The sequence below is a fragment of the Lipotes vexillifer genome, unplaced genomic scaffold, assembly GCF_000442215.2.
Source record: "Lipotes vexillifer unplaced genomic scaffold, Lipotes_vexillifer_v1.1 scaffold230, whole genome shotgun sequence".
In the NCBI taxonomy this organism is placed as follows: domain Eukaryota; kingdom Metazoa; phylum Chordata; class Mammalia; order Artiodactyla; family Lipotidae; genus Lipotes; species Lipotes vexillifer.
In genome coordinates, this window is record NW_006775143.1 from 9,208,931 (window position 1) to 9,222,193 (window position 13,263).

Genomic DNA, 13,263 nt, shown 5'->3' on the forward strand with positions numbered 1-13,263 from the left:
AGGTTACCCTTGCCCTACTGCTCCTCCTGTGGATCCATTTGCCAAAATCAAAGTGGATGACTGTGGAAAAACTAAGGGATGCTTTAGGTTGGTAGATCTGCGAGTTGGATAACTTTAAAGCCAAGACTTTGATTTTACTTCTCAAGGTAGTATTTAAATTGCATGCAGTTCACTCTAACCAGGGACCTGTACCCCTCATAACTTCAGCAGAGATGCGGCTTGTTTCTGATGGCCACCCCAGGTTTCAGTCTTCCAAGCCTTGAGCTGTAGCATGCCCGTTGGCCCTAGAACGTTCTTCTCTAGTTCTTCACTTATGACTGTACGCCATTGGCTCAGGTGTCTAACCAGTTGGCTGTATGAAAAAGAATCACATAACACAGATGTCTCTGCTTATTCAGCAGGGGTGTGGATGGGACAGGCAATAATAGATGTGCCTAAGACCCAGTTCCTTTTCAAATCAATAGTCATGACTTATGGGTAGCTGTATGATACTAACTAGTCATTACGCATTGATTATTGTGTCTAGCTAGTTGTCTCAGATCTAGTGAGTTCCTGCCTGATTATTAGTAGTATGCTGTCAAGACGTGATGGGCTGGAGCTAGAAAACAGTAGTGTAGACAGTGGCCCTCCTGTCTAGACAGCTGTGCTTTGTTGGGAAAACCTCCTTTTCTTTGAATCCTTTATTTCCTAAAACAAATTGTCCTTGAGTAAAGATTTTGATGGCCACTGCGCTGAATGTTTTGATTTTTTTTTTTTTTTTTGGTTCAGTGCTCAAGGAGAGACAATTGAACATGGGGGTTTTGAGTTTTCTTTGATTACAAGTGTATTTCTAAGGAACTTTTAAAAAATCCAGTGGTATGATTATTGGGGAAGATAGCCAGCAAAGAATAATTCTGGTGATTAGGGGATATTTTTGAGAAGCGAAGGCATTTTAGCACCCTGCTGGCTTCAGGGAGACTTGCTTTCTGGCCCATTCACCCCTCTTTTAGCTTTCCTCACCCTTTTCAGGTTTTTCAGCCCAGTTCTTGTGGTCTTGAGCTTACAGCTTACAGTCTGCCAGCTTCTCAGGGTATCTGCCAGCAGAGCTGCATGTTCCTTGTCTCCCTCCTCCGTCAATACTTGGCAGCCTTGCATCCTGTACTTTTAGATACCTTCCATCTGAGCTTAGATTAGCCCACCCATTGCTACAATTTTCTGTCGTTTCTGAAAATGGTGTAAAGCAGTGTTCCTGAAACTAGGGCTTGCTGATCCTTAAAGGATCCACAAGTTCTCTGGAAGAAAATTTAAATTTATGTTTTCATTTCAGTGATGCTCCTTAAACAGATTAACAAATGCATAATCTGGTTATCTGGATAACCACCTTCCAGTACTCTATACTTTAGTGTCTGAATTGTATTAGCACCAAATAGCCCAATGGAGCAAAAGCAAATTTTATGAATAAATGATGCATTCGCGCCCAGTGAATACCAGATGAGGCATTCGTTTGGTGCCTTGTATGTATAAGTGTTGTGGAGCAATTCAAATAGATAAAAGTGGAGGGGAGTGGAGTCATGTCTAGTAGTAAGAACATGCTCAAAATAAAGACCCTGCAGAGTCCACTCAGACACACTACATGCAGGTAAGCAGAAAGTCGCTTTCAGTGAAATGACCTCATTTATCACGTGAATGCTATGAATTTAAAAGTTCCTGGTTTTGTAGTTTAATCTATATTTAATTTGCCCATTTTTGTTAGTTTAATTTTGTAGTTTAATTGAAAATTTGTTCGTGAAAAGAACTGGTAATTTAAATTATTGACTCAGAGAATTTTTTTTCTCTAAAAGGGATGCAGAAATAATTCAGTAATAATTAATATTTGAGAAACTCTAATAACACGTAGAGAACCCTGGCTAGGCCTGGAGGCCCAGGTTCAGTCCTGTTGCAGCTTGATTCACTCGGTAAGTTCCTTCCCAGCTCTGGACCTCAGTTTGCAGGTAGATAAAGAGGAGCGGTTCGTCTCCATGGTCTCTCCTGAGTGAAACTGGGGTTTTGAGATCCCAGGTAGCCAAGATCTGATTTATTTATTAATATTGCTTAGTGTCCTGCCTGACACACAGATGTTCTGTTGATGTGTTTTGAGTAAGTGGCTGAGGAAGCAATAATATCTGTTTTGATATATCCTATAGATATGGCAAACCGGGCTGTAATGCAGAGACCTGTGATTACTTCCTTAGCTACCGGATGATAGGGGCTGATGTGGAATTTGAGCTGAGTGCAGACACAGATGGTTGGGTAGCAGTTGGATTCTCTTCAGACAAGAAAATGGTAAGACACAAAGCATGATAGAAGCTAATTTTTCTCTTTAGTTTGCTGTGCTACTGTAGACTTTAGAGAATGAGCACGGTTGTGTTTCCCTAAGTTATGACGCCACTTTTAAATGGGAGAAGCCGATTTCTGGCATTTAATTTTCTCTTTCAAAGTAAAGCAAGTAAATTGATCAAATCCTTGTAACAATTATACGAGTTACGGCTCTCTGATTACAAGTTAAAAAAAATTTCAAGCTAGCTTAAACGGAGATGGAAGGGTTGGTTATGAGAATACAAGGTGTCTCGTGGTACCTGTATTCATTAGTTATTTCCACAGTACTGCTGCAAGAGAGCCCCCAAAACTACACGGCTGATAACAGGAAGCATTTCTTTCTTGCTCACATGTGTGTGGATTGGCTGGGACTCAGCTGGGCTTGGCTCCAGGCCATGGCCTGGATTCAGGTATTCTCTAATCATTCTGGAACCAGTAGCTACCCAGGCGTGTTTTTCTCATGGCAGAGGCAGAAGCACAAGAGCCATCCAAGCTTATTTCAAACCTGTGTTCACATCACATGTGCTGGTAATATTCCATTGCCTGAAGTAATTCACACAGCCAAGCCCAGAATGAAGGGGCAGGGAAATACACTCCCTCTAGCCAGAAGCCTTGTGAAGGTGTATGTACATAATATAACAGCAGGGGAGTGAAGAATTGTGTCCAACGATTCAGTCTTCCACAGTGTGCATGGGCAAGAACACATCTGGTCCTCAGAAAGGACTGTGAACGGGAACAGGCAGGAACCCAGGTAGCTGACCATCCCTTACCTCTGCTTCTGTCTGTGCCTCTGCTGCATTCTCTTTCCTCTGGGGCGTCATCATTTGCCATTCACTGTGCCAAGGTGCTTCCCAAATAGCCAGACTTTCTTAGGCCTTTGAACCTTTGCGTGTGCTGCTACGTCTTCTCTTCACATGGTCTGTTTTGAGGTTCTTCCAATGAGAGGAGGGCAGCTCAGACCAGGGTTATGGCAGCAGGCGTGGTGGGAAGGGCTCAGATTTCAGATAAGTTTTGAAAGTAACGCTGACAGTCTTTGCTGGTGGATTGGACATAGGTTGTATGTGGGCAGTAAGAAGAGACTGGGGGATCAGGCTAAGCAGTCAGAGCTCCAGTGAGTTCGTTCTTGGAGAGTCACTAGAAGAATGCACTTCTCAGTCCAGGCTGTCAGACAGTGGGTCCACCTGGTAAGACGGCATGGCTACTAATTGATATCACTTATCTCCTACTCTGGGGTCAATAGGAGAAACAGCAGGTGTGTGTCATCCCAGAAGCTGGCTTGCAGTGCAATTGACCATTTCTTGTCCTGGAATGCATTTGCACTCATGATGCAGCTGTTAAGATTAGGGGGCTCAGAGGAGGGAGGTCGAGTGAGGAGCATTCAGATTTTATGTTTGACATTTTGCTATCTAGAGGCCTTTAAAGTATAGGTGTCAAAAAAAAATAAAATATAGGTCTCTCTTTTCTTCTCCTATTACTCCAAGAAGCACAGATTGAAAAGTTTTCAAAACCTGATGCACAGGAAAAGCAAAATGGAACCCTTTTTTTTGGGGGGGGGGCGGGGTATGCGGGCCTCTCACTGCTGTGGCCTCTCCTGTTGCGGAGCACAGGGTCCGGACCCGCAGGCCCAGCAGCCATGGCTCATGGGCCCAGCTGCTCCACGGCATGTGGGATCTTCCCGGACCCGGGCACGAAATGTTGCGGAGCACAGGCTCCGGACGCGCAGGCCCAGGGGCCACGGCTCACGGGCCCAGCCGCTCCACGGCATGTGGGATCCTCCCGGACTGGGGCACGAACCTGCGTCCCCTGCATCGGCAGGTGGAATCTCAACCACTGCGCCACCAGGGAAGCCCTGGAACCCTTTTTTAATGACCTTTGACTTTTTTTGAAATGATGCATTACTGTTTTCTTTGTTAGATTTTATTTTTTAGAGCAGTTTTAGGTTCACAGCAAAATTGAATAGAGGGTACAGAAGATTTCCATATACCCTCCCAACACACACGTGCAGAGCCTCCACCATTATCAGCATCCCTCACAGAAGGGTACATTTGTTATAACTGATGAACACCTATAACGTTTTTGGTTTGTTTTTTACGAAAATGTTAAACCTACAGACAAGCTGCAAGGATAGGACCATAAACTCCTGTATATATGTTTCACCTAGATTCACCAAATTGTAACTTTTTAAATTGTGGCAAAACATACATAACCTAAAATTTACCATTTTAAAGTATTCAATTCAGTGGCATCAGTTACATTCATGGTGTGGAACTGTCACCACTATCACTTTTTCACAAACAATAACATTTGCCACATATGCTTTATGTCTCTTTACTGCTGCTGCTACTACTTACTATTTTTATTATTTTCTGGAAACTTTGGAGGTTAAATTGAAGGTATCATGACGCTTTAACCCTAAATATTTAAGTGGGTATCTCCTAAGATCAAAGACATTCTTTTTCATTATATAGTTTATTAAATTCAGGAAGTTTAACATAGATACAATAGTATTATCAAATATACTCGTCCATTTTCAAATTTGCCCTTTGTCCCAGTACTGCCCTTTACAGAAATTTTTATTTTATGACTCAGGAGTCTGTCTAGGAACACCATTAGCTGTCATGTATCTTTAGTCTTACTTATTTTGAACTAGTTTCTTATCTTTTCTTTTTCCTTTTCTTTTTGGTCGTTCATGACATTGACCCTTTTGACGATTACAGGCCAGTTTTTTGGTAGAATGACCTTCCATTCAGGTTTGTCTGATTGTTTGCTTATGATTAGGTTAGTGTCTGTGTTTTCGGCAGGACTGCTGGAGAGCTGGTGATGTATTCTTCTCTAAATGGCTCATTAGGAGGCACTCGATGTCAGCTATGGTGATACAAACTCTGGTCACTTGGTTAAAGATTTTTTTAAAGATTTTTTTGATGTGGATCATTTTTAAAGTCTTTATTGAATTTGTTACAATATTGCTTCTGTTTTATGTCTTGGTTTTTTGGCTGCAGGGCATGTGGGATCTTAGCTCCCTGACCAGGGATTGAACCGGCACTCCCTGCACTGGAAGGCAAAGTCTTAACCACTGGACCGCCAGGGAAGTCCCTGGTTAAAGATTTTTAATGGCTTTTAGAACAATTTTTGGGGGTGGGGCTTCCAATTACAGAGTTAATGGATCGTATATTTCGGAGTGAAATTTCTTTCTAGCAGAAAAGTTTGCCAGAGACACACCTTTGACTTTTTTCTCCATCATCTTTCGTGTTAGGGTGGTGATGATGTCATGGCCTGCGTCCACGACGACAACGGCAGGGTGCGCGTACAGCACTTCTATAACGTAGGCCAGTGGGCAAAGGAGATTCAGAGAAATCCTGCCAGAGATGAGGAAGGAGTTTTTGAGAATAATCGGGTCACCTGCAGATTTAAACGGCCTGTGAATGTTCCCAGAGATGAAACGATTGTTGATCTGCATTTAAGTTGGTATTATCTGTTTGCCTGGGGTCCAGCCATTCAGGGTAAGCTTACATTTTGGTATCTGAATTAAACACCAGACACTGCCGTGCTTGTAGTCCTTATTTACTGGGCGAGAGAGTGATAAGCACTTGCCTAACATAAGAGAGAAAGGCGATATGAATGTTCTGCCTTCAGAATGTTATAATGGACTTATACACATGAACACAGAAATGGACAAGTTATACACATGCATAGTTAGAGCAAGATATACAAGATAGTATATGATGAGCTCTGTGCTTAATGAAACAGATCATATGTCTGCTGTATATGGTATGTGGACTCTGATTCTCACGATGGTCTCATTTACTCCTCACCACGTCCTCCAGAATTGTAGGAATTATCATCCTCATTTTAGAGAGATTAAGGAACTTGCTCAAGGCTATATAGCTAATTAATGGAAGAACTGAAATTCAAACCTAGATCTGTCTGACTTCAAAATCAGTGAGTACTCTTAACTCCTATGCTCTAAATAGAAAAATACTGAACAGGAAAGGGCCTCTGGCGACTTCTCTAGAGATTGACACTCACTTTATGACTATTCTGGTGGTCATAAATCTACCAAATTATCCTATTGTTTAGCCCATTACTCCTCAAATTTTAATGTGTATGGGGATTGCCTGGCTATATTGTTAAAATGCAGTTTTCAGTAGGTCTAGGGTGGGGGCCTGAGATTCTGCATTTCTAACAGGTTGGTCCACTGATGACCTTACTCTGGGCGGCAGGGCTCTTCAGCATTTCCCCAACAGTGACCCAAGTGTATCATGAGGCCTTTGAGAGGCTGCTAAAATCAAGTTACACTGTGTCTACAGCATTCCTCCTGGTTCATCAGCCTGATGGCCTGACCAGGGATGAAAGTGAGCTGTTCTCAGTCCCTGTATGAGAACTCATTCTGGGAATTGCATCTTTCTCACCAACTATCCGTTGCCTAATCTGATCTTTTTTTCCTCTTCAAATTGTTCCCATTGATCGATTGGAGATTTTATACCCTTTTTTTTTTTTTTTTGCCTGTTTCTAGTTGGGAAAACATATGGATGCCTCCAGATTTGTGACACCTTTTCCATTTGCTTATTTCCCCGGTTACCGACAGTGGATCTACAATTATACCTTTGAGTACTTTCAATGCCCTGGGAAATAAACTATGTCTTAGGCTGGAGAAATGAACTCATTTTAAATGATGGGATTTGGAATCTAAAACTCTGGGTTTGAGTTTGGTTCTGCCTCTTGGTAGCTGTATCTAGCCTTTCCCTCAAGAAAGGTATGAATTGGAGGTACATAGTTAAGCCTGGGAATTCATGTAGGTGACCAATGATTGAGGTTAGGGAGGAGAGGTGAATGGGACCAGTTGAGAGAAAAACTCTTGCCAGCCGGGGGAGTTTGGTTTATGTTAACAGGAGCCAGCACGGACACTGCAACAGGGGCTTGACGTGTCCAGTTGGACACAGCTTCTCCAGCAAATAGTACCTTAAAAAACCCTCACTCTGAGCCCTATTTCCAAGGAGATCTTTGCTCTAAATTCATATGCCTTAGTCTCCTAAATTTCATATGGGTTAATCCAAAGGTCAGGCCCTTCCTATCAATTTCAGCTTATTAAGCAGCCTTTGCATACAGGTCAAAAAATGTTTCCCATCCAAAGGCTTGTTTGGTATCTTAATCCTCTTACTTTCTGTACCATTCCACACCACTCTGCCAGACAGACATGCAGACATACAGACACACAGCACAGCACACCCTCTGGTCTGGCCTGGGCAGGCTACCACTTTATGTCCCATAGACTTCCATCTGCAAGGGAGTCCATGTGGTCAGGAGTGCTTAATGAGCCATACATAAAAAATATATTTGGAAAAAAAAATAGTAGCTCTTGTTCTTTGAAGTTTAGTTTTTCTGTGGTTTGCATGTATCATTTTAAATCTGTACCTTTTTTCTATTGCCCCTTCCTTTTTATTTCTTTCCTCTTTAAAGGCTCCATCACCCGACATGATATAGACTCACCACCGACTTCAGAGCGTGTTGTCAGTATTTACAAGTATGAGGACATTTTTATGCCATCAGCTGCCTATCAGACCTTCTCCTCTCCATTCTGTCTGCTTCTCATTGTTGCCTTGACCTTCTACTTATTGATGGGAACCCCTTAACCACAGCTGCAAAGCCAACAGATTCAATGCATTATTAGAAAGTCTTTAGTATATTTTTAAAAAATATGCAGTATAATTTTAGCTTCTATTATGTAAAAAAAAAAAAGACTTATATGATTCAGCTTTCTGGAAGAAAGAGCAAGTTTCTTTTCTAAGCGAAGAGAATAATGACCCCATACTTTGGGAAAGTATTAAAACTTTTCTAAGCACTCACTTTCAAATATGTTTTCTTATTTGAGCTTCCCAACATCTCTGAGTTGGCTTGATGAACATGATTATTGCCATCGTACTGAATGGGATTTGAGACCCAGGAAGGCTCCCTTTTTATGACTCTCGTGCCATGTAGCCTTGGCTACTTGGTCACATAACACATAGCAAGGTAGAGAAAGCTAGGCATAGAAACCATGTCTCTAAACAACCTTTACTCTTCCAACTACAGCTCAAGAGAGTTACTTGGAGTAATACTAAGGAGAACTTCACTGGATGGCCCAAGTTCACAGTCAGCCTTTTAGGCAGAAGAACTTTCAAATTTTCATAAAGCATGAAGGCATTTGGATACTTACACGGCTAATGAGGAGAATGATGGAGATAATAGTGATATGAAAATGGTTCATATTTATTTGAAGTGTCTTCTGGATTAGTAAGTAGCTAAAAGAACACATTTTTTTTTGCTGCTTGGAAAGGTCAGAAATGGAGTTCCATTTCTAACGAGTGCTCCTGAGTGTTCTAACGAGTGTTCCTGAAGATGTAAAAGTATATTAATGATAAAAAAAAATATGGGCATTCTTAGAAGTTAGAATTTGGACTCTCCTATCACTGTATTTAATAAATTAAGGTGTTCATTTGTGGTTACAGCTAATTCTGTTGTCAGCCACCATATATTGAGTATGATTAAATGTGTATCATAATAGACAAATCATCTTGAATATTCAAGGCACTTTGATAATAAATTAACATTTTTGGAGATTGTGGAGATTTGGAGTAGAAACATTTTAAAGATGACATATTTTTTTAATTAGCAAATGCGAAATGACCCATCAAGTGAATTCACTTAGAGTATCCATTCAAATGTTCAGACTTGTAAATTGGATTGGCAGTCAGCATAATTTATAATAATGTCTTGACTTAATGCATTTTCTTTTTTCAAAGGAACCCAAATGCTCCTTTATTCCAACTGACTGAGTTAACAGCCCATTTAGAGGAAAAGAGTCTCGGTATAATTATGCTGCTGAGACATTTCCACTGTAGCGTTCTGGAGTCTTCTGGCTCCCCCCCAACTCCCCACCCCGTTGCTTTAAATTTGGCTTCAACTTTGTGGTTTTTGTGATTAACAACACTGGAGACTGTGATTTCTAATGCCATCCTTGGAATCCATGTCAGAAGTGAAAGGCCACCTCTCTTATGGGGGAAGCTTTCACATTCTTCTGGCACTGAACAAAAATAAGGAAAACAGGGCTTCCCTGGTGGCGTAGTGGTTGAGAGTCCGCCTGCCGATGCAGGGGACACGGGTTCGTGCCCCGGTCCGGGAGGATCCCACATGCCGCGGAGCGGCTGGGCCCGTGAGCCATGGCCGCTGAGCCTGCGCGTCCGGAGCCTGTGCTCCGCAACGGGAGAGGCCACAACAGTGAGAGGCCCACGTACCGCAAAAAAAATAAAATAAAATAAGGAAAACATCCAGATTCTGTGACATTTACTGCGTGCATCCAAGGGATGTAGTCAGTCCTCATTGCAGGTGAACAGAGGTGAAATGACATCAAGCGAGTGATGGATTCAAACTCAAGCCATCGGATTCAAGTCCCTGGCTCCACCTGACTCATAACCAAGCCCTCAAGCCTTGGCTGAGGATGGCCTGTGCATCACCTTCTAAGCTACAGTGGTTGTGTAGCAGTAAGGACACTGAGTATGCAGGCACCCACGTTGTAAATAAGAAAGCAAATATTTTTATATTTCACCCTCTCATGTGTATAATATTTCCACCATAAATAGGTTAAAACTAAATCGAGACGAGCTGGTCTCTGTAGCAGGCAGGGAAGGATTAAATTAAGGGATTTTCCTTCTGCTTACATTTCAAGTCAAGCTGATTGTTTCATGAATTGTTTTTCCTTGGATTACCAGTTTTGCATATTTGTGCTTAGAACTTTCAACGATTTCTCATTTTCATTAGTGTGAAATGCAAACCACTTTGTTTACCTCCAGTATCATCTTTTGTCACCACTCCTCACCTTGCTCTGTCCCAGCAAGACTGACTTGCTTTCAGTTCTTCAGACCTGCTTTCTCACATTGCATGACGTTCCCTGTGCCCAAACATTCTCCACTTCCTGGGCTTGCTGAACTCCTATGCACCTGTCAGGTCACAGAGTAAGTATTTCTTCCTCCAGTCCCCTGGACTAAGTATCAGTAGGTTCAGGTCCCTGCCAAATGCTCCCGGAGCACACTCGGCTTCCCCATTATTTTACTCATCACACTTTCCTGTAATTGCTGGCTCGCCTCCCTGCTAACTCGGTAATGCAGGGACCATTTCCTGTTACTCATCCTTATAACAGACACGACTGCATAGTAGGTACCCAGCAAACATTTGTTGAATGAATAAATAAACGAAACTCTACTCCCATGGCAAGTTTGGTCCAGAAAGCTTGTATTCCATATACATTGCTAGACTGGTCAACGTTTTTATATTCTTCCACCTGTGATCACTCCTTTAGCAAACACTGAACTTTTGTCACTTGAAACATAAATCGAAAGATCTTTCGTAACAATGCTGTTTTGCCCTGTAAAACAGAGTTGACATTTTTAACAATAATCATTGTTCAGAAATGGGAATTCAACAGACCAGGGATGCAGAACAGCATTTAACCGTCATCCCAGAGAATCATCAATTTATAGACATACTGAAGTTAAAACTCTGTAGACTCCAATTTTATTCGTTCTTACATAATGTAGGAGAATCAACTTCTATTTTATTTCTGTATTCCATTTTCTAACATAGTACTTGTTACAGGGGAGAAACCCAACCAGTGTGTTTTTGTAAATGCCTAAGTAGAATAATAATGTCTGCTAAATGTATTTAGTGCTTTTCTTAGCACTTTACAAGGATTGACTCATTTAATCCTCACAACAACCATAGGAAGTAGATTCTATTATTAGTCCGGTTTTACAGATGAAGAAACTGAGGCTAGGCATTTGGCATAAATTACCAGTGTTGGCAAGGACTTTAGATGCCATTTTATCCAATGCACTTATTTTAAAGAGGGGCAGCTGAGACCTAGGGAGGTGATGTGATTTCCATCATGCACATTCATTCAAACGTTTATTAAATGGAACCCACTATCCACACTCAAATTAGCCAGGTGCTTTTTTTTTCCCCCTTTAGCAATTTACAATGAATAGGAGGACTTTTTATAGTTCTGTTTGGGGAAAGGGGTACATTTTACTTTCTATCGGCTTTTTCTCTTCTTAAAAACATTTTGATTCTTTATTTTACCAGTCATTTTAGTGTGTTTAGTAGTTTTAAAAAATAATACACAGATTGGACAAGACTAGAATGTATTTGTCTTAGTTAATTTTTAAAAGTGACTACCTAAAACCCAGGTCTTCTAACTTGGAGTCCAATGCCCTTTTTTTTGCTCCACTGTAGTCTCAAAGGTGAATTTGCAAACATGATTTCAGACAAAATGCAAGAGCCATATTTAATTATCTTAAGTTGGCTTTTGTCATCAAGGAAATCAGAAAGTTTGGACAACTCAGGGATGGATTTCCATCCCACATATTTTTTACTACTGTTTCTGTAATTAAGTTTACAGTCTGTATTCAGGATTTTGTGCTTAAGGGGTATTACCACTGAGGTTGTGTATTATTCTTAGTTCTAGCCTATGGGTCAGCAAAGTTTTTCGGTAAAGGTCCGGATGATAAATATTTTAGGCTTTGCAGTCTCTTAGCTGTTCAACTCTGTTGCAGACAATACGTAAACCAATGAGCATGCCTGTGTTCCAATAAAACTTAATTGACACAAATTTGAATTTTATATAACTTTTACATGTCACAAATATTATTCTTTAGATTAAAAAACCTTTTTTAATGTAAAAACCATTCTTAGCTTGCAGACCATACAGAAACAGGCAGCAGGTTGGATTTGGCCTGTGGACTGTAGCTTTCCTACCCTTGCTCTCAGTTAAGAGGCACGCCCAGGTGTCATGGTCAATTGTATAGGACACTGCGAGTAATGTATTATAATGTATTACTGGTTAATTGTAAAAATATTGACATTAGTAATTTGTTTGTAAAATAAATTATAGTTGATGGATTGTTATCTTGATAATGCATTCCCATTAGAATCTGCATTCTAATATGTTTTCCAGAGTTGATGTGAGAGAGGTGTCAGTAAAGTCAGAGCTGGGTACGTTTTATTTTATCTAAGCTGTGCCAATCGTGAACGACTTTCACTGTGCAGTTGCTCTTCATGGTGTGGATTACAGTTGATCCTTAAACATCGCATGGGGCTAGGGGCACTGACCCTCTAGGCAGTGGAAAATCCACCTATAATTTATAGTAAGCCCTCCATAATATGTGGTTCCCATGTCCGCGGTTCCTCCTGTCCATGGTCACATGGTCCAAGGATGCAACCAACCTTACTACATGTAGCACTGCAGTATTTACTATTGAAAAAAATCCATGTATAAGTGGACCTGCACCGTTCAAACTTATGTTGTTCAAGGGTCAACTGTACAATGTTCAGACTAGTTTATTTTCCTCTAGACAATTTTTAAGCATTATCTAAATCTGTTACATCCCTGGGATGGGAGTGTTTTACTCATGTGACTATGGCATCACCTTGTGTATCATAATGGAAACATGTTTGAGAACCACCACAATAGGTCAAATGCTGAGATGTGAATACTTTGCTGTATATAACTGTATTGTTTTCTAAATAGAATTGGTTATGTTTAGTGAACAGTTTGATTATTCTCAGAGTGTTTGTATATATATTTGTACATACATGATGAGGTCTGTATGTGTTTATACATGAATGCCTATTATATACACATACCATGGCCATTTGAAGGTCTTTGTCAGGATTGTTTCTGTTTCTGATCTTGTGAATACTTTAAAACCCAAGAGATAAAACATTGTATGTATTACAGGCCAAACTACCCTTGAGTTTATAGTAATTTCGTTTGCAGAAAGGGTTCCTGGATCCGTTATTAAACCTTGCCTCCTCCATTCAACATTCTATGACTTGTTAAGAACATATAAAGTAAAGTATCATTGTTGAGTTTGACTTTTCTCTACTGTTAGTTAAGAA

At 40.8% G+C, this 13,263-nt stretch overlaps 1 protein-coding gene across 1 annotated transcript in view; it reads left to right on the top strand.

Annotated features, from left to right (window-relative positions):
• FRRS1L (ferric chelate reductase 1 like) overlaps nucleotides 1-8,115 on the top strand; it is a 19,764-nt gene extending 11,649 nt beyond the window's left edge. Inside the window, exons 2-5 of the mRNA XM_007449795.1 lie at nucleotides 3-87; nucleotides 2,163-2,301; nucleotides 5,588-5,834; nucleotides 7,792-8,115. Of these exons, the coding sequence (XP_007449857.1) occupies nucleotides 3-87; nucleotides 2,163-2,301; nucleotides 5,588-5,834; nucleotides 7,792-7,964 (644 nt within the window). The 3' untranslated portion in view covers nucleotides 7,965-8,115. The remainder of the gene's footprint in view (nucleotides 1-2; nucleotides 88-2,162; nucleotides 2,302-5,587; nucleotides 5,835-7,791) is intronic.
• The last annotated feature ends 5,148 nt before the right edge of the window (nucleotides 8,116-13,263 follow it).